The sequence below is a fragment of the Oncorhynchus nerka genome, linkage group LG15 (assembly GCF_034236695.1).
Source record: "Oncorhynchus nerka isolate Pitt River linkage group LG15, Oner_Uvic_2.0, whole genome shotgun sequence".
Lineage (NCBI taxonomy): Eukaryota > Metazoa > Chordata > Actinopteri > Salmoniformes > Salmonidae > Oncorhynchus > Oncorhynchus nerka.
The window spans coordinates 13,681,465-13,702,731 of record NC_088410.1 but is presented as its reverse complement, the minus strand read 5'-3'; the positions used below and the strand labels follow the sequence as shown (position 1 = coordinate 13,702,731).

Here is a 21,267-nt window from a genome sequence, read left to right as displayed (position 1 = left end):
AGTAGCATCTTTCCAGCCCTGAGACACACTGAGACAGTAGCATCTTTCCAGCCCTGAGACACACTGAGACAGTAGCATCCTTCAAGCCCTGAGACACACTGAGACAGTAGCATCCTTCCAGCCCTGAGACACTGAGACAGTAGCATCCTTCAAGCCCACACACTGAGACAGTAGCATCCTTCAAGCCCTGAGACACTGAGACAGTAGCATCCTTCAAGCCCTGAGACACTGAGACAGTAGCATCCTTCAAGCCCTGAGACACTGAGACAGTAGCATCCTTCAAGCCCTGAGACACACTGAGACAGTAGCATCCTTCAAGCCCTGAGACACTGAGACAGTAGCATCCTTCAAGCCCTGAGACACTGAGACAGTAGCATCCTTCAAGCCCTGAGACACTGAGACAGTAGCATCCTTCAAGCCCTGAGACAGTAGCATCCTTCAAGCCCTGAGACACACTGAGACAGTAGCATCCTTCAAGCCCTGAGACACTGAGACAGTAGCATCCTTCCAGCCCTGAGACACTGAGACAGAGAGCCCAGTAGCATCCTTCCAGCCCTGAGACACACTGAGACAGTAGCATCCTTCAAGCCCAGCCCTGAGACAGTAGCATCCTTCAAGCCCTGAGACACACTGAGACAGTAGCATCCTTCCAGCCCTGAGACACTGAGACAGTAGCATCCTTCAAGCCCACACACTGAGACAGTAGCATCCTTCAAGCCCTGAGACACACTGAGAAAGTAGCATCCTTCCAGCCCTGAGACACACTGAGACAGTAGCATCCTTCAAGCCCACACACTGAGACAGTAGCACAGCCCTGAGACACACTGAGACAGTAGCATCTTTCAAGCCCTGAGACAGTAGCATCCTTCCAGCCCTGAGACACTGAGACAGTAGCATCCTTCAAGCCCTGAGACACACTGAGACAGTAGCATCCTTCCAGCCCTGAGACACTGAGACAGTAGCATCCTTCAAGCCCTGAGACACTGAGACAGTAGCATCTTTCAAGCCCTGAGACACTGAGACAGTAGCATCCTTCAAGCCCACACACTGAGACAGTAGCATCCTTCAAGCCCTGAGACACACTGAGACAGTAGCATCTTTCCAGCCCTGAGACACACTGAGACAGTAGCATCCTTCAATCCCTGAGACACACTGAGACAGTAGCATCCTTCCAGCCCTGAGACACACTGAGACAGTAGCATCCTTCCAGCCCTGAGACACACTGAGACAGTAGCATCCTTCCAGCCCTGAGACACACTGAGACAGTAGCATCCTTCAAGCCCTGAGACACACTGAGACAGTAGCATCCTTCCAGCCCTGAGACACACTGAGACAGTAGCATCCTTCAAGCCCACACACTGAGACAGTAGCATCCTTCAAGCCCACACACTGAGACAGTAGCATCCTTCAAGCCCTGAGACACTGAGACAGTAGCATCCTTCAAGCCCTGAGACACACTGAGACAGTAGCATCCTTCAAGCCCTGAGACACACTGAGACAGTAGCATCCTTCAAGCCCTGAGACACTGAGACAGTAGCATCCTTCAAGCCCTGAGACACTGAGACAGTAGCATCTTTCCAGCCCTGAGACACACTGAGACAGTAGCATCTTTCAAGCCCTGAGACACTGAGACAGTAGCATCCTTCAAGCCCACACACTGAGACAGTAGCATCCTTCAAGCCCTGAGACACACTGAGACAGTAGCATCTTTCCAGCCCTGAGACACACTGAGACAGTAGCATCCTTCAATCCCTGAGACACACTGAGACAGTAGCATCCTTCCAGCCCTGAGACACACTGAGACAGTAGCATCCTTCCAGCCCTGAGACACACTGAGACAGTAGCATCCTTCCAGCCCTGAGACACACTGAGACAGTAGCATCCTTCAAGCCCTGAGACACACTGAGACAGTAGCATCCTTCCAGCCCTGAGACACACTGAGACAGTAGCATCCTTCAAGCCCACACACTGAGACAGTAGCATCCTTCAAGCCCACACACTGAGACAGTAGCATCCTTCAAGCCCTGAGACACTGAGACAGTAGCATCCTTCAAGCCCTGAGACACACTGAGACAGTAGCATCCTTCAAGCCCTGAGACACACTGAGACAGTAGCATCCTTCAAGCCCTGAGACACTGAGACAGTAGCATCTTTCCAGCCCTGAGACACACTGAGACAGTAGCATCTTTCCAGCCCTGAGACACACTGAGACAGTAGCATCCTTCAAGCCCTGAGACACACTGAGACAGTAGCATCCTTCCAGCCCTGAGACACTGAGACAGTAGCATCCTTCAAGCCCACACACTGAGACAGTAGCATCCTTCAAGCCCTGAGACACACTGAGAAAGTAGCATCCTTCCAGCCCTGAGACACTGAGACAGTAGCATCCTTCAAGCCCTGAGACACTGAGACAGTAGCAGCCCTGAGACACACTGAGACAGTAGCATCTTTCAAGCCCTGAGACAGTAGCATCCTTCCAGCCCTGAGACACTGAGACAGTAGCATCCTTCAAGCCCTGAGACACACTGAGACAGTAGCATCCTTCCAGCCCTGAGACACTGAGACAGTAGCATCCTTCAAGCCCTGAGACACTGAGACAGTAGCATCCTTCAAGCCCACACACTGAGACAGTAGCATCCTTCAAGCCCTGAGACACACTGAGACAGTAGCATCTTTCCAGCCCTGAGACACACTGAGACAGTAGCATCCTTCAATCCCTGAGACACACTGAGACAGTAGCATCCTTCCAGCCCTGAGACACACTGAGACAGTAGCATCCTTCCAGCCCTGAGACACACTGAGACAGTAGCATCCTTCCAGCCCTGAGACACACTGAGACAGTAGCATCCTTCAAGCCCTGAGACACACTGAGACAGTAGCATCCTTCCAGCCCTGAGACACACTGAGACAGTAGCATCCTTCAAGCCCACACACTGAGACAGTAGCATCCTTCAAGCCCACACACTGAGACAGTAGCATCCTTCAAGCCCTGAGACACTGAGACAGTAGCATCCTTCAAGCCCTGAGACACACTGAGACAGTAGCATCCTTCAAGCCCTGAGACACACTGAGACAGTAGCATCCTTCAAGCCCTGAGACACTGAGACAGTAGCATCCTTCAAGCCCTGAGACACTGAGACAGTAGCATCTTTCCAGCCCTGAGACACACTGAGACAGTAGCATCTTTCCAGCCCTGAGACACACTGAGACAGTAGCATCCTTCAAGCCCTGAGACACACTGAGACAGTAGCATCCTTCCAGCCCTGAGACACTGAGACAGTAGCATCCTTCAAGCCCACACACTGAGACAGTAGCATCCTTCAAGCCCTGAGACACTGAGACAGTAGCATCCTTCAAGCCCTGAGACACTGAGACAGTAGCATCCTTCAAGCCCTGAGACACTGAGACAGTAGCATCCTTCAAGCCCTGAGACACACTGAGACAGTAGCATCCTTCAAGCCCTGAGACACTGAGACAGTAGCATCCTTCAAGCCCTGAGACACTGAGACAGTAGCATCCTTCAAGCCCTGAGACACTGAGACAGTAGCATCCTTCAAGCCCTGAGACAGTAGCATCCTTCAAGCCCTGAGACACACTGAGACAGTAGCATCCTTCAAGCCCTAAGACACTGAGACAGTAGCATCCTTCCAGCCCTGAGACACTGAGACAGTAGCATCCTTCCAGCCCTGAGACACTGAGACAGTAGCATCCTTCCAGCCCTGAGACACACTGAGACAGTAGCATCCTTCCAGCCCTGAGACAGTAGCATCCTTCAAGCCCTGAGACACACTGAGACAGTAGCATCCTTCAAGCCCTAAGACACTGAGACAGTAGCATCCTTCCAGCCCTAAGACACTGAGACAGTAGCATCCTTCCAGCCCTGAGACACTGAGACAGTAGCATCCTTCCAGCCCTGAGACACACTGAGACAGTAGCATCCTTCCAGCCCTGAGACACACTGAGACAGTAGCATCCTTCCAGCCCTGAGACACACTGAGACAGTAGCATCCTTCCAGCCCTGAGACACACTGAGACAGTAGCATCCTTCCAGCCCTGAGACACACTGAGACAGTAGCATCCTTCCAGCCCTGAGACACACTGAGACAGTAGCATCCTTCAAGCCCTGAGACACTGAGACACTAGCATCCTTCCAGCCCTGAGACACACTGAGACAGTAGCATCCTTCAAGCCCTGAGACACACTGAGACAGTAGCATCTTTCAAGCCCTGAGACACACTGAGACAGTAGCATCCTTCAAGCCCTGAGACACTGAGACAGTAGCATCTTTCAAGCCCTGAGACACACTGAGACAGTAGCATCTTTCAAGCCCTGAGACACTGAGACAGTAGCATCTTTCAAGCCCTGAGACACTGAGACAGTAGCATCTTTCAAGCCCTGAGACACACTGAGACAGTAGCATCCTTCAAGCCCTGAGACACACTGAGACAGTAGCATCCTTCAAGCCCTGAGACACTGAGACAGTAGCATCTTTCAAGCCCTGAGACAGTAGCATTCTTCAAGCCCTGAGACACTGAGACAGTAGCATCCTTCAAGCCCTGAGACACTGAGACAGTAGCATCTTTCCAGCCCTGAGACACACTGAGACAGTAGCATCTTTCCAGCCCTGAGACACACTGAGACAGTAGCATCCTTCAAGCCCTGAGACACACTGAGACAGTAGCATCCTTCCAGCCCTGAGACACTGAGACAGTAGCATCCTTCAAGCCCACACACTGAGACAGTAGCATCCTTCAAGCCCTGAGACACTGAGACAGTAGCATCCTTCAAGCCCTGAGACACTGAGACAGTAGCATCCTTCAAGCCCTGAGACACTGAGACAGTAGCATCCTTCAAGCCCTGAGACACACTGAGACAGTAGCATCCTTCAAGCCCTGAGACACTGAGACAGTAGCATCCTTCAAGCCCTGAGACACTGAGACAGTAGCATCCTTCAAGCCCTGAGACACTGAGACAGTAGCATCCTTCAAGCCCTGAGACACTGAGACAGTAGCATCCTTCAAGCCCTGAGACACTGAGACAGTAGCATCCTTCAAGCCCTGAGACACTGAGACAGTAGCATCCTTCAAGCCCTGAGACAGTAGCATCCTTCAAGCCCTGAGACACACTGAGACAGTAGCATCCTTCCAGCCCTGAGACACACTGAGACAGTAGCATCCTTCCAGCCCTGAGACACACTGAGACAGTAGCATCCTTCAAGCCCTGAGACACACTGAGACAGTAGCATCCTTCAAGCCCTGAGACACACTGAGACAGTAGCATCCTTCCAGCCCTGAGACACACTGAGACAGTAGCATCCTTCCAGCCCTGAGACAGTAGCATCCTTCAAGCCCTGAGACACTGAGACAGTAGCATCCTTCAAGCCCTGAGACACACTGAGACAGTAGCATCCTTCCAGCCCTGAGACACACTGAGACCGTAGCATCCTTCCAGCCCTGAGAGAGTAGCATCCTTCCAGCCCTGAGACACTAGCAGGGATACAAAGGGGGGATGATAGATTAATGGAGAGATGACATAACCTGAGCCCTTTAGAGGAAGGAACAAGTGTGAGACGAGAGAAGAGGACAATTCCCTCTTCTTCCTCTAGGTGGCTCGTGCTTCTAGAAGTTATTTTCCCTCTACCTGCGTCAGTTCTGTCCGTCTTATGTAACAGAATATAACAAACGTCTTGTCTGTGTGCCAAATGGCATCCTATTCCCTATATAGAGCACTACTTTAGACCAGGGCCCATAGGACACCTCTGGACAAAAGCATATAGACCGGCTCTCCCAAGAGGTTATGGCTGATGCTATCGCTAACACCAATCGCTATGGCTAATGCTAATGCTATTGCTTTTGCTAATGCTAACTCAGACCAAGTCCCAGCTTGTGACCAGCACAACCCAGCAGCACAGTTTACACAGCAAACAGTGTTCAACCCTTAATTGACCCTTGACCCGGTGGCACTGACCCAGCTGCTCTGGTGGACACCCATTCAGACCGCCATGACCCCAAAATGACCAAAGAATATCTTTCCCTTACGTCACCAGATCGGTACCGTCCTTAAGGTACTCGTTTGGGAGCACATCACGCCGGAGCAATTCTCACCTTCACCTGGTCATATTGAACGTTTAAGGACATGGTTTAGTGTTCAGATCACAAGTCTGGAGACCTAGTCCCTAAATAGGCCTCCACTTTCGACCAGGGATGAGAAGTGGGGTTCCATCTGGGACGGTGACCGTGGTGATTTCCAGGACCCTTAAAACCCTTGAAGCACAACGACATACAGTCTGAGGGGAAGGTGTCCACCATTCACTAGGGTTCTGTGTCAGTCTCCTATCTGTTACTACTGGGCTGTGCCTCAATCCATTAGGACGCTGCCTCTTGAGGCAGGGAGAGGGAGGCAGCGAGCCATTCGGAATGAGACAGGGCCGTAGTGTTATTCCATCATCAGTTTATCCAGCCAGCCATCACAACGACAGCTCTTTCTCAACATAGTTCTGCATTGCAGCAGTGGCTGTGTCCGATAGTGTTTCTCCACATCTCTCTCTCTCTCTCTGTGTTCACATCTCTCTCTCTCGCTGTGTGTTCACATCTCTCTCTCTCTCTCGCTGTGTGTTCACATCTCTCTCTCTCTCTCTCTGTGTGTTCACATCTCTCTCATTTCTCTCTCTCTCTGTGTGTTCACATCTCTCTCTCTCTCTCGCTGTGTGTTCACATCTCTCTCTCTCTCTCTCTCTCTCTGTGTGTTCACATCTCTCTCTCTCGCTGTGTGTTCACATTTCTCTCTCTCTCTGTGTGTTCACATCTCTCTCTCTCTCTCGCTGTGTGTTCACATCTCTCTCTCTCTCTCTGTGTGTTCACATCTCTCTCTCTCGCTGTGTGTTCACATCTCTCTCTCTCTCTCTGTGTGCTCACATCTCTCTCTCTCTCTCTCTCGCTGTGTGTTCACATCTCTCTCTCTGTGTGTTCACATCTCTCTCTCTCTCTCTGTGTGTTCACATCTCTCTCTCTGTGTGTTCACATCTCTCTCTCTGTGTGTTCACATCTCTCTCTCTCTCTGTGTGTTCACATCTCTCTCTGTGTGTTCACATCTCTCTCTCTCTCTCTGTGTGTTCACATCTCTCTCGCTCTCTCTGTGTGTTCACATCTCTCTCTCTCTCTGTGTTCACATCTCTCTCGCTCTCTCTCTGTGTTCACATCTCTCTCTCTCTCTGTGTTCACATCTCTCTCTCTCTCTCTCTGTGTTCACATCTCTCTCTGTGTGTTCACATCTCTCTCTCTCTCTGTGTTCACATCTCTCTCTCTCTCTCTCTCTCTCTCTGTGTGTTCACATCTCTCTCTCTCTGTGTGTGTTCACATCTCTCTCTCTCTGTGTTCACATCTCTCTCTCTCTCTCTGTGTTCACATCTCTCTCTCTCTCTCTGTGTTCACATCTCTCTCTCTCTCTCTGTGTTCACATCTCTCTCTCTCTCTGTGTTCACTCTCTCTCTCTCTCTGTGTTCACATCTCTCTCTCTCTCTGTGTTCACATCTCTCTCTCTCTGTGTTCACATCTCTCTCTCTCTCTCTGTGTTCACATCTCTCTCTCTCTCTCTGTGTTCACATCTCTCTCTCTCTCTCTCTGTGTTCACATCTCTCTCTCTCTGTGTTCACATCTCTCTCTCTGTGTTCACATCTCTCTCTCTCTCTGTGTTCACATCTCTCTCTCTCTCTGTGTTCACATCTCTCTCTCTCTCTGTGTTCACATCTCTCTCTCTCTCTGTGTTCACATCTCTCTCTCTCTGTGTTCACATCTCTCTCTCTCTGTGTTCACATCTCTCTCTCTCTGTGTTCAAACAAATAAAGGAGAAAAGTTATGTTGTATTGAAGTTCAACTAAACAGGTGTTCCATTGAAGGACAGACAACCTGATGATACCTGGAGACAAAGGCCTTTATGAGCTCATAGAACTAATAGCTAATAGAACTAATAGCTAATAGAACTAATAGCTAATAGAACAACAACAGCTGTCTGTTGCTTTGGAGTTAAGAGGTACGGACTGAAGGACATGGAGAAGGGGACTCTTCAAATTAAATTAAAGATTACCTGAATGGTAGTTAAAAGAGTTGACTCCCTGTTGCTAGCAGGTGTGTGTGTGTGTGTGTGTGTGTGTGTGTGTGTGTAAGAAAGCAGACCACCAGTGGTAGGTAGGTAGAACAGCTGTAGCCAGTAGGTGTCGGCTGAGGCACCAAGTCAGTTGTCGCGTTCCAAATGGCACCCTATTCCCTATGTAGTGCACTACTTTAGACCATGGCCCTATTCCCTATGCAGTGCACTACTTTAGACCAGGGCCCATAGGCAACCCCATAGGGCTCTGGTCAAAGGTGGTGCACTATGAAGTGAACAGCGTGCAGTGTGAGACGTTGCCATAGTCACACACTGAGGCGTTGCCATAGTCACACACTGAGGCGAGTCTGTTAGACCTTCTGTTCGAGGAATCCCAAATACTGTACTTTCTTATAGGCACAGATCTAGGATCAGCTCAACTGGCCCCAATCCTATCCCTAACCATTAGAGTGGAAACACAAAACTGGTCTTGGATCAGTGTGTAAAGGGGAAGCTCCTCAGGCTGTCTAGTGATCGTCTCCTGCACCCTGCTGGTCAGGAGGGGGACTGACAGTTATACAGATTGTAACAGGGCCTGGTAAACTACACACTTCTTCCTCCGATCCTGGTACTTTTGTAGCCTGGTCCCAGATCAGTTCTTCCCTCTCCTTGGGACAATTTGGATTAGAACTAGTACTTCAGTAGCCTGGTCCCAGATCAGTTTGTGCTCTTGCCAATTCCATAGGAGATCACTGTCAAGACAAATTGTTTGGCATGACGACGAGTTACCGTGATAACAAACAGACTGGCTAGTCTTTGAGAGCTGACTAGTTGAGTGTCAGCTGAACTAATTCCCCATCTGACAGACTGCTCAATAACAACATATGGACTCCTATGGGTTTGAGATACACAGATGGAGAGAGAAATGATGAAACATTATCTAACCACCAACAACTGCAATGTCTGATTCACTTTTCAGTCAGCCCCTCTCACAGTCAGCCCCTCTCACAGTCAGCCCCTCTCACAGTCAGCCCCTCTCACAGGTAGTCACTCTCACAGGTAGTCACTCTCACAGGTAGCCCCTCTCACAGTCAGCCCCTCTCACAGTCAGCCCCTCTCACAGTCAGCCCCTCTCACAGTCAGCCCCTCTCACAGTCAGCCCCTCTCACAGTCAGCCCTCTCACAGTCAGCCGCTCTCACAGTCAGCCGCTCTCACAATCAGCCGCTCTCACAGGTAGTCGCTCTCACAGGTAAGTATGTGTAGTGATTGGTGCATGGCAGGAGTCATTGAGTCAGTTGGAGACAGACACCACAAAACCCCCAACTCAGTCAGTCACTCTGTCATAGATGAGGGGTAGCATAATTCTGGTAACTTTCCCCAAAATTCCCAGAAATCCCAATTGGAATATTCCTCGAATCTGGAAGGAATGATCGGGAAATCCAGGAATTTTCCAACCGGGATTTCTTGAAAACCTGGGAATCTGTGGGTCAAACAAACGCAATGCAACAGAAAACTACACAGGCAGCATGCAAAGCATGTGTGGAAGACTTGCTTCTCATTGGCCCAGAACGCAATAGTCCCTTCCCACAGGGAAGAGGAAAAGCCAATCATTGGTAGCAGTGGCTGTCAGTCTTGTCGTCTCAGTACACTGCTTGGAGTAGGGCCATGTTTTTCTCCAGCCATTCAGTCAGTCGGGGTAAATTAAATCCAGTCAGCACAGCAAAACCCAGCAAACACCACAACCGAAAACAAACAAAAATAACTATTCATAACAAACCAAAGCATCAGAGAAGTTAAAGAAGCCAAAACGGGGTTAACAGGAAAACATTGACAGAAATCTAGATGTTTTCCAAAGCACAAACTGCATGCAACAAAATCACTCAAATGTCAAAAATAAAGAAAAAAAAGATGCCGATTGCAGCCCAGAACCACTCAACACATCCTCCTCCAGCATGCCACCGCCACCCAACCCAGGTTTCCCTGGCAACCGCCCACCGGTCCTTATGACGACGGCTCCCGCCCCCCCCAACGGAAGCAAGAAAAGTTATTTTCTGGGTTTTATTTCCTGGTTACCCAGAGTGCTCTCTACCTGCGCACCGCGTGCTCGGAGACGCTGATGCTTCGGGAGCGGAAGGCGTCCATGGCCGACAGATCTCTCAGCTCTTTAACGGGAGAGCCGGTACTCGCCGCGACGCCCGCTGCCATTGACGCCTGCTGCTGCTGCTGGTGGGCCTTCGCCATTTTGGCTGCCCGTAGGCTGGGACCATGGCAACGTGGCAGGAGTGGAGGGTGGAAGGTGTAGGGGCAGGTTGGTGTGTGTGAGAAAGGGGGTGTGTGGGATTGTGTGTTGGAAAGAGGGACAGAGTGGGAGGGGTGGGTGAGGGAGGTGAGGGCGGGGGGAGAGAGGTAACGGCCAACAGGAAACGGAAATCAGGATATGTCGCCCGTCACGTCAGAAACGGCCCCGAACGACCACCAGGTGACCGACGGAGACACGGGCAAAGGGGTGGGGCACGAAGGTCAAAGGGTCAGAGGGCGAAGGTCAGGGGGATGAGCAAAAGAGAGTGTGCCAATAGCAATGGAGGGATCCAGGGTGTCACCAACCCAACCCCGAAACCACACCCACAACGCAGCACCCAGTCAGAGGAGGGGATGGGGGGGTCAAATCAACCAAAGAGTAAACAAAAACAAACAAACAAAAACAAGTTGAGAAAATTAACAGCAGTAAAACACTATGAACAAATAGGAACAGAAATATCAGAAAGGAAGGAACAACTATAGAGCAACAGGGAGAAAAAACAGCATCAGCTTTTCCACAACAAACACAAACTACTCCTGAAAGAAAACGAGACGTCATCACATTGAGCAGCAAGAGGAGAAGCCGACGTTGCCATGACTCAGGATGCATCCCAAAACGGCAACCTATTCCCTCTACAGTGCACCACCCTATGGGTCAAAAGTAGTGCACTGTATAGGGAATAGGCTGCCATTTGGGACACAGAGATCTGTTATAGGAGGATGGACTCCGAGCAGGAGGGGTTCAAATCAACACAACTGAAACAACCAACTGAAGAGATCGGCGCGGCCTGAGGAGGGTTAATATAAACCAATGAACACAACAAGGGGGAAGGAAGAGGTTAAAGGTTAAAAACAAAAATCAACAACAAATGACAGAACCAACTGAGAGGAATGTGTTGGATGAAGCAGGTGTCGGAGGAGCACGGCTGATCTAAACACACAGGAACCAATAAATCACCAACACCTGATCTACTGTCTAACTACAAACTACTATAGAAAAGTAGCTACAAGCTGAAAAGAGCCCCTGGTACAACGATCAGGTTAATATTATACAGCTGTCTGAGATGTGTTTTTACACCTGACATGCATCTCTCCAACTCCTACAGAGGTACAGTAGATAGAGTAAGTATACATAGGAGCAGGACAGGGTCAGGGGGTCTGGGACGGTGGGAGGGGGTCTGGGACGGTGGTAGGGGGTCAGGGACGGAGGGAGGGGTCAGGACAGGGTTAGGGGGTCTGGGAGGGTGGTAGGGGTCAGGGACGGAGGGAGGGGGTCAGGACAGGGTTAAGGGGTCTGGGACGGTGGTAGGGGGTCTGGGACGGAGGGGAGGGGTCAGGACAGGGTTAGGGGGTCTGGGAGGGTGGTAGGGGTCAGGGACGGAGGGAGGGGGTCAGGACAGGGTTAAGGGGTCTGGGACGGTGGTAGGGGTCTGGGACAGTGGGAGGGGGTCTGGGACGGTGGGAGGGGGTCAGGGACGGTGGGAGGGGGTCAGGGACGGTGGTAGGGGGTCAGGGACGGAGGGAGGGGTCAGGACAGGGTTAGGGGGTCTGGGAGGGTGGTAGGGGGTCAGGGACGGAGGGAGGGGGTCAGGACAGGGTTAAGGGGTCTGGGACGGTGGTAGGGGGTCTGGGACAGTGGGAGGGGGTCTGGGACGGTGGGAGGGGGTCAGGGACGGTGGGAGGGGGTCAGGGAACGGTGGTAGGGGGTCAGGACAGGGTTAGGGGTCTGGGACGGTGGTAGGGGGTCAGGGACGGAGGGAGAGGGTCAGAACAGGATTAGGGGGTCTGGAACGGTGGGAGGGGGTCTGGGACAGTGGGAGGGGGTCTGGGACAGTGGGAGGGGGTCTGGGACGGTGGGAGGGGTCTGGGACGGTGGGAGGGGGTCAGGGACGGAGGGAGGGGGTCAGGACAGGGTTAGGGGGTCTGGGACGGTGGTAGGGGTCAGGGACGGAGGGAGGGGGTCAGGACAGGGTTAGGGGGTCTGGAACGGTGGGAGGGGTCTGGGACAGTGGGAGGGGTCTGGGACAGTGGGAGGGGGTCTGGGACGGTGGGAGGGGGTCTGGGACGGTGGGAGGGGGTCAGGGACGGAGGGGGTCAGGACAGGGTTAGGGGTCTGGGACGGTGGGAGGGGGTCTGGGACGGTGGTAGGGGGTCAGGGGCGGAGGGAGGGGGTCAGGACAGGGTTAGGGGTCTGGGACGGTGGGGGGGGTCTGGGACGGTGGTAGGGGTCTGGGACGGTGGGAGGGGTCTGGGACGGTGGGAGGGGGTCTGGGACAGTGGGGGGGTCTGGGACGGAGGGAGGGGGTCAGGTACGGAGGGAGGGGTCAGGGGCGGTGGGAGAGGGTCTGGGACGGTGGGGGGGGTCTGCTACGGTGGGAGGGGTCAGGACAGGGTTAGGGGTCTGGGCAGGTGGGAGGGAGTCAGGACAGGGTTAGGGGTCTGGGACGGTGGGAGGGGGTCAGGACAGGGTTAGGGGTCTGGGACGGTAGGAGGGGTCTGGGACGGTGGGAGGGGTCAGGACAGGGTTAGGGGTCTGGGACGGTGGGAGGGGATCAGGACAGGGTTAGGGGGTCTGGGGAAGAGGGGTCATGACAGGGTCAGGGGTCTGGGACGGTGGGAGGGGGTCAGGACAGGGTTAGGGGGTCTGGGACGGTGGGAGGGGGTCAGGGACGGTGGGAGGGGGTCAGGACAGGGTTAGGGGGTCTGGACGGTGGGAGGGGGTCAGGACAGGGTTAGGGGGTCTGGGTCGGTGGGAGGGGGTCAGAAAGGGTTAGGGGGTCTGGGCAGGAGGGGTCAGGACAGGGTCAGGGGGTCTGGGACAGAGGGGTCAGGACAGGGTTAGGGGGTCTGGGGAGGGTGGGAGGGGGTCAGGACAGGGTTAGGGGGTCTGGTGGGGGGTCAGTACAGGGTTAGGGGGTCTGGGACGGTGGGAGGGGGTCAGGACAGGTTAGGGGTCTGGGACGGTGGTCAGTACAGGGTTAGGGGGTCTGGTGGGGGGTCAGGACAGGGTTAGGGGGTATGGGACGGTGGGAGGGGTCAGTACAGGGTTAGGGGGTCTGGACGGAGGGAGGGGTCAGTACAGGGTTAGGGGTCTGGGAGAGTGGGGGTCAGTACAGGGTTAGGGGGTCTGGGAGAGTGGGGGTCAGTACAGGGTTAGGGGTCTGGGAGAGCGGGGGGTCAGGACAGGGTTAGGGGGTCAGGAGAGGGTTAGGGGGTCTGGCAGGGTTAGGAGGTCTGGGACGGAGGGAGGGGGTCAGTACAGGGTTAGGGGGTCTGGGATGGAGGGAGGGGGTCAATACAGGGTTAGGGGGTCAGGCCAGGGTTAGGGGTCTGGCAGGGTTAGGGGGTCTGGGACGGAGGGAGGGGGTCAGTACAGGCTATTAATAGAATGTTGTTATTATGTGTTACTATTGAGAGTTAACATGGGAGTGTGCTTGTTACTATGGTGCGTTACTATGGGAGCATGGGCGTTGCCATGGAGGGCACAAAGAAATCAGGAAGTGACATTTTGAGAGCCAACAGAAGAGAGGGAAATCAGGAGGAGAAAGAAGGAGAGAGAATCTACTCTTCTCCCCAAAGTCACCACAGAAAAAGCAAGGGAAGCGATTGGGAGTGGAGGGGGGTGGGCCCCAAGTCCATGGTCAACATTGGTGGATAAGTCAACTTGCTCACAGAATTAAAAAAAGAGCGATTCTAGACGATGTCAGTCAGGTCAGGACTTGATTATGACAGAATTCCAAGCTGGGTAGCTAGGGATTTTGATTGACACTCCAAAAGGAACCATTAGGGTGGCCTGGTTATGGGTAGAGGGTAGGATTTAGGTGGGACGCAGTTCAGGAAGTCACTTGTGTCTGATTTAATTATTAGCTTTTATTATAAGATTTTATAATGTGATTTTATTTGGGGATTATTTCTCTGAGCATCTCTTTAATAGATTGCAGTCAAACAGCTGCCCTGATGAGAAAAACCCTTTGATGTCGAGAGAGAGAGAGAGAGAGAGAGAGAGAGAGAGAGAGAGAGAGAGAGAGAGAGAGAGAGAGAGAGAGAGAGAGAGAGTACAATGACACGACAGAGAGACAGAGTGAGAAAGAGAAAAGACCCATCTCCTCTCTCTCCACCTCTTTGTGTATCTTGTGGTAATAATGTGCGTGAGTTGACAACAACAACCAACAGAAAATATTTACCAACAAAAACAAACAACCAAAACAGAAATTATCACCATAGCAACCTGTGGGAAACCAAAACAACCATCACACCACAACGACAGTCATGCTGAGTCCTGTGTTACCTTGACAACACCAACCTCCTGTACGGCCATGCGGTCACAAGATCTTCAATGAGCAGTCATGTGACCCGGCCGTGTGTGTGTGTGTGTGTACCTCTTGGGCCTCTCATTGAGGCTGGTGCTGCGAGCACGGAAGCTGCTCTGAGTGTCCTGGGTGTGTGTGTGTGTGTACCTCTTGGGCCTCTCATTGAGGCTGGTGCTGCGAGCACGGAAGCTGCTCTGAGTGTCCTGGGTGTGTGTGTGTGTGTGTACCTCTTGGGCCTCTCATTGAGGCTGGTGCTGCGAGCACGGAAGCTGCTCTGAGTGTCCTGGGTGTGTGTGTGTGTGTGTGTGTGAGTGTGTGTGTACCTCTTGGGCCTCTCATTGAGGCTGGTGCTGCGAGCACGGAAGCTGCTCTGAGTGTCCTGGGTGTGTGTGTGTGTGTGTGTGTACCTCTTGGGCCTCTCATTGAGGCTGGTGCTGCGAGCACGGAAGCTGCTCTGAGTGTCCTGGGTGTCATCGAACGGCATCAGAGCATTAGAGCGCAGACCCTGGAGAGAGAGAGTGGGGAGAGGGGGGAGGGAGAGGAGAGGGAGAGGGGAGAGGATAGAGAGAGAGGAGAGAGAGAGAGGAGGAGGGAGTGGTTACAAGGAAAATGTCTCAGAATACAGGTATATTATGACACGTGTAAACACAGAGCCCAGCTACCTTGGTGATGTACTGCACAAAGTCCTTTCTGAAGGTGAGTCGGCAGCGGATAAACCACATGGAGATGACATGGTGAGCCAACGACACAATGTACTGGTTAAACCTGGAGAGAGACAATGTACTGGTTAAACCTGGAGAGAGAGACACAATGTACTGGTTAAACCTGGAGAGAGAGACACAATGTACTGGTTAAACCTGGAGAGAGAGACACAATGTACTGGTTAAACCTGGAGAGAGACACAATGTACTGGTTAAACCTGGAGACACACAATGTACTGGTTAATCCTGGAGAGACACAATGTACTGGTTAAACCTGGAGAGACACAATGTACTGGTTAAACCTGGAGAGAGAGAGGGGAGATGGAGAGAGAGGAGGGAGAGAGAAACAGAGAGAAGGAGTTAGAAAAGGATAGAGGTAGAGAGGGAGAGAGATAGAGAGAGGAGGGAGAGAGAGAGAGAGAGAGAGGAGGGAGAGAGAAACAGAGAGAAGGAGTTAGAAAAGGATAGAGGTAGAGAGGGAGAGAGATAGAGAGAGGAGGGAGAGAGAGAGAGAGAGAGGAGGGAGAGAGAAACAGAGAAGGAGTTAGAAAAGGATAGAGGTAGAGAGGATGGAGGTAGAGAGAGAGAGGTAGAGGTAGAGGTAGAGAGAGAGGTAGAGAGAGAAACAGAGTGAGAGAGCGTGTGTGTGAGTGTGCGTACATTTGTTACACGTGTGTGTATCCGGTACTCACTTGGAGGGGTTGGTGTAGGGCAGGGAGATGGCGAACACACTGACGTACTGCTCTGCTACAAAGTAAGCATAGAGATGTGGCAGCCGCACCAGAGCTACACACACACACACACACACACACACACACACACACAGTTAGCATGACATAATCTAACCTTGCCATGTGGCACCATCATCAACAGGTAAGGATGTAATAGGGTCACTAATTCTACCACTGAACAATCTTCCCTGTAAAGACACTAAAGTATATAACATGACTGTGTGAGGTATATTAGGTGTGTTTCCCATATGCAAACATCATCTAACATGAACTAGGAAGTGAAATATAAAAGAATCCTTCACACATTCATTGGCTGATCTAGCTTCCTGTATAAACAGATCCTGTTCTCTGATTGGCTTCCATCTATCAGGGCGTGTAAACTAAGGTGTGTTCTCACTGGACAGGAATTCCAGCATGGGCGACGCCATGGCGACGGTTGCCGAGATGTGAGTCAGCTTGACGATGAGGGCGGGGAGGAGTTTAATCATGATGTCAGGCATCTCCACGGTGCACATTGTCAGGGCAACCACACACTGCTTGGCACAGCGGTATATCAGCCCTGCTTCCAGACACTGAACCAACTCCCTCTGAGAGATGAAGATGGAAAGACAGAAGAGAACAACGATGATGTTATTTATGATCAGATATTGTCAGGGCAACCACACACTGCTTGGCACAGCGGTATATCAGCCCTGCTTCCAGACACTGAACCAACTCCCTCTGAGAGATGAAGATGGAAAGACAGAAGAGAACAACGATGATGTTATTTATGATCAGATATTGTCAGGGCAACCACACACTGCTTGGCACAGCGGTATATCAGCCCTGCTTCCAGACACTGAACCAACTCCCTCTGAGAGATGAAGATGGAAAGACAGAAGAGAACAACGATGATGTTATTTATGATCAGATATTGTCAGGGCAACCACACACTGCTTGGCACAGCGGTATATCAGCCCTGCTTCCAGACACTGAACCAACTCCCTCTGAGAGATGAAGATGGAAAGACAGAAGAGAACAACGATGATGTTATTTATGATCAGATATTGTCAGGGCAACCACACACTGCTTGGCACAGCGGTATATCAGCCCTGCTTCCAGACACTGAACCAACTCCCTCTGAGAGATGAAGATGGAAAGACAGAAGAGAACAACGATGATGTTATTTATGATCAGATATTGTCAGGGCAACCACACACTGCTTTTATCAGCCCTGCTTCCAGACACTGAACCAACTCCCTCTGAGAGATGAAGATGGAAAGACAGAAGAGAACAACGATGATGTTATTTATGATCAGATATTGAGATTAAACTCTCAAAAAGGCACAAGCTGTTTTTACCTGCCCGAGGATTATGGTCACTTGCCCAAATGTTTTATTTTCTACTTAGGCCTACAGTCGCAGATGCCATTAATGGAATTGTGTCTCACTCAAACATGGGGTCACTTTTTACCAGCCATAGTATCTAGTGATTTAAATTCAGCAGACACTATTTACCAGCCATAGTATCTAGTGATTTAAATTCAGCAGACACTATTTACCAGCCATAGTATCTAGTGATTTAAATTCAGCAGACACTTTTTTACCAGCCATAGTATCTAGTGATTTAAATTCAGCAGACACTTTTTTACCAGCCATAGTATCTAGTGATTTAAATTCAGCAGACACTTTTTACCAGCCATAGTATCTAGTGATTTAAATTCAGCAGACACTTTTTACCAGCCATAGTATCTAGTGATTTAAATTCAGCAGACACTTTTTACCAGCCATAGTATCTAGTGATTTAAATTCAGCAGACACTTTTTTACCAGCCATAGTATCTAGTGATTTAAAATCAGCAGACTTTTTACCAGCCATAGTATCTAGTGATTTAAATTCAGCAGACACTTTTTACCAGCCATAGTATCTAGTGATTTAAATTCAGCAGACACTTTTTACCAGCCATAGGATCTAGTGATTTAAATTCAGCAGACACTTTTTACCAGCCATAGTATCTAGTGATTTAAAACACTCAGACTTTTTACCAGCCTAAAAAAAGCTACATTGAATAGACCAAGAAACCTCATGAACATGCTAAGGACTCAGCATTTATTCCCTCATTATTGGGCATTGAGACAGTTAACAGCAGGAGAGAGATGACATTCTTCCCCTTTTAACCAAGTTACCTGCAACTGGCAGGTGTTAATGTTTCAATGTGTTGCCGTCTGTTCGTGAACTTAAACTTGGTGGGCAGGCTTTTGTTCAAAATGTAACTAAAACTAATGCTTCTAATGAAAATACGCTCTTCGCCTTTATCAAAACAATGTTTCCGTTGCCTATTTCAGAGTGTTTGTGTGTGTGTACCTGTCTGGCCTGTTCTAGGTAGTTGTGGTATGATGTGATAGCAGTGAGAACAGGTACTACAGCCAGCTGGACATCAGTACGACTGAAACCATCTGGAGTCTTCTTCAGACGCTCTGAGATAAGACGGTCTGTCACCTAGACAGACAGAGAGACAGTGACAGAGAGACAGCGACAGAGAGACAGCGACAGAGAGACAGCGACAGAGAGACAGCGACAGAGAGACAGACAGAGAGAGCGATAGACAGAGAGCGAGAGACAGAGACAGCGACAGAGAGACAGACAGAGAGAGCGAGACAGCGACAGAGAGAGAGACAGAAAAACAAACACATGGGCACAAATCCACAGTGTCAGTGAGGGACCAGAGAGAGATCAAAGTGACAATATGTGTGTTGTTACATTACCCAGCAAGAAAACCCAAATAATGTCTCTGAAACAGGAGGGGGAACTAACACCGACAAGGAACACAGAACAGGAGGGGGAACTAACACCGACAAGGAACACAGAACAGGAGGGGGAACTAACACCGACAAGGAACACAGAACAGGAGGGGGAACTAACACCGACAAGGAACACAGAACAGGAGGGGGAACTAACGAGACGGCAACCAACACAGGTGAAACCCCTTCCCTCTAACGAGACAGAAACCAACACAGGTGAAACCCCTTCCCTCTAACGAGACAGAAACCAACACAGGTGAAACCCCTTCCCTCTAACGAGATGGCAACCAACACAGGTGAAACCCCTTCCCTCTAACGAGACAGAAACCAACACAGGTGAAACCCCTTCCCTCTAACGAGACAGAAACCAACACAGGTGAAACCCCTTCCCTCTAACGAGACAGAAACCAACACAGGTGAAACCCCTTCCCTCTAACGAGACAGAAACCAACACAGGTGAAACCCCTTCCCTCTAACGAGACAGAAACCAACACAGGTGAAACCCCTTCCCTCTAACGAGACAGAAACCAACACAGGTGAAACCCCTTCCCTCTAACGAGACAGAAACCAACACAGGTGAAACCCCTTCCCTCTAACGAGACAGAAACCAACACAGGTGAAACCCCTTCCCTCTAACGAGACAGAAACCGACACAGGTGAAACCCCTTCCCTCTAACGAGACAGAAACCAACACAGGTGAAACCCCTACTGACTTAAGGAGGTGGCACCAATAAGCCTATCATCCAACCTCAAAAACATCAATGTAAAAACCAAGACCTGTAACAGTGTGTACCATAGAACAGAGTGTAGAACAGAGCTGGTCTATGCTGCAGGGAGAGGACAGCAGCAGGACTTTATACTGCAGGGTCCAGGGCATCTTGTCTAGTACCAGCTTCAACACCTTCCAGTCTGTCTCCTGGAACAGAGAGAGAGAGAGGGAACAACACACAGAGTTAGGGAGAGAGAGAGAGAGAGGGGGAACAACACACAGAGTTAGAGAGAGAGAGAGAGGGGAACAACACTGGAGAGAGAGAGAGAGAGGGAACAACACACAGAGTTAGGGAGAGAGAGAGAGAGGGAACAACACACAGAGTTACAGAGTTAGGGGAGAGAGAGAGAGAGGGAACAACACACAGAGTTAGGGAGAGAGAGAGAGAGGGAACAACACACAGAGTTAGGGAGAGAGAGAGAGAGGGAACAACACACAGAGTTAGGGAGAGAGAGAGAGGGAACAACACACAGAGTTAGGGAGAGAGAGAGAGAGGGAACAACACAGAGAGTTAGGGAGAGAGAGAGAGGGAACAACACACAGAGTTAGGGAACAACACACAGAGTTAGGGAGAGAGAGAGAGGGAACAAACACAGAGTTAGGGAGAGAGAGAGAGGGAACAACACACAGAGTTAGGGAGAGAGAGAGAGGGAACAACACACAGAGTTAGGGAGAGAGAGAGAGAGGGAACAGGGAGAGTTAGGAGAGAGAGAGAGAGGGAACAACACACAGAGTTAGGAGAGAGAGAGAGAGGGAACAACACACAGAGTTAGGGAGAGAGAGAGAGAGAGGGAACAACACAGAGTTAGGGAGAGAGAGAGAGAGGGAACAACACACAGAGTTAGGGAGAGAGGGAACAACACACAGAGTTAGGGAGAGAGGAACAACAACACAGAGTAGGGAGAGAGAGAGAGAGAGGGAACAACACACAGAGTTAGGGAGAGAGAGAGAGAGAGGGGGAACAACACACAGAGTTAGGAGAGAGAGAGAGGGAACAACACACAGAGTTAGGGAGAGAGAGAGAGAGGGAACAACACACAGAGTTAGGGAGAGAGAGAGAGAGGGAACAACACAGAGTTAGGAGAGGAGAGAGAGAGAACAACACACAGAGAGGGAGAGGGAGAGAGAGGGGGAACAACACACAGAGTTAGGGGAGAGAGAGAGAGAGGGAACAACACACAGAGTTAGGGGGAACAACACACAGAGTTAGGGAGAGAGAGAGAGAGAGGGGAACAACACACAGAGTTAGGGAGAGAGGAGAGAGAGAGGGGGAACAACACACAGAGTTAGAGAGAGAGAGAGAGGGAACAACACACAGAGTTAGGGAGAGAGAGAGAGAGAGAGGGGAACAACACACAGAGTTAGAGGAGAGGAGAGAGAGAGAGAGAGAGAGGGGAACAACACACAGAGTTAGGAGAGAGAGAGAGAGAGAGAGGGGGAACAACACACAGAGTTAGGGAACAACACACAGAGTTAGGGAGAGAGAGAGGGAACAACACACAGAGTTAGGGAGAGAGAGAGAGGGGGGAACAACACAGAGTTAGGGAGAGAGAGAGAGAGAGAGGGGGAACAACACACAGAGTTAGGGAGAGAGAG

General features: G+C 50.9%; 1 protein-coding gene across 1 annotated transcript in view; it reads right to left on the bottom strand.

The window, feature by feature from the left end:
- The window catches only part of LOC115124168 (tuberin-like), a 93,327-nt gene that overhangs the window by 51,587 nt on the left and 20,473 nt on the right, over nucleotides 1-21,267 (bottom strand). The window contains 7 exon segments of the mRNA XM_065002199.1: nucleotides 10,173-10,340; nucleotides 15,099-15,196; nucleotides 15,354-15,456; nucleotides 16,085-16,178; nucleotides 16,521-16,710; nucleotides 18,466-18,600; nucleotides 19,696-19,818. Coding sequence (XP_064858271.1) covers nucleotides 10,173-10,340; nucleotides 15,099-15,196; nucleotides 15,354-15,456; nucleotides 16,085-16,178; nucleotides 16,521-16,710; nucleotides 18,466-18,600; nucleotides 19,696-19,818 — 911 coding nt within the window.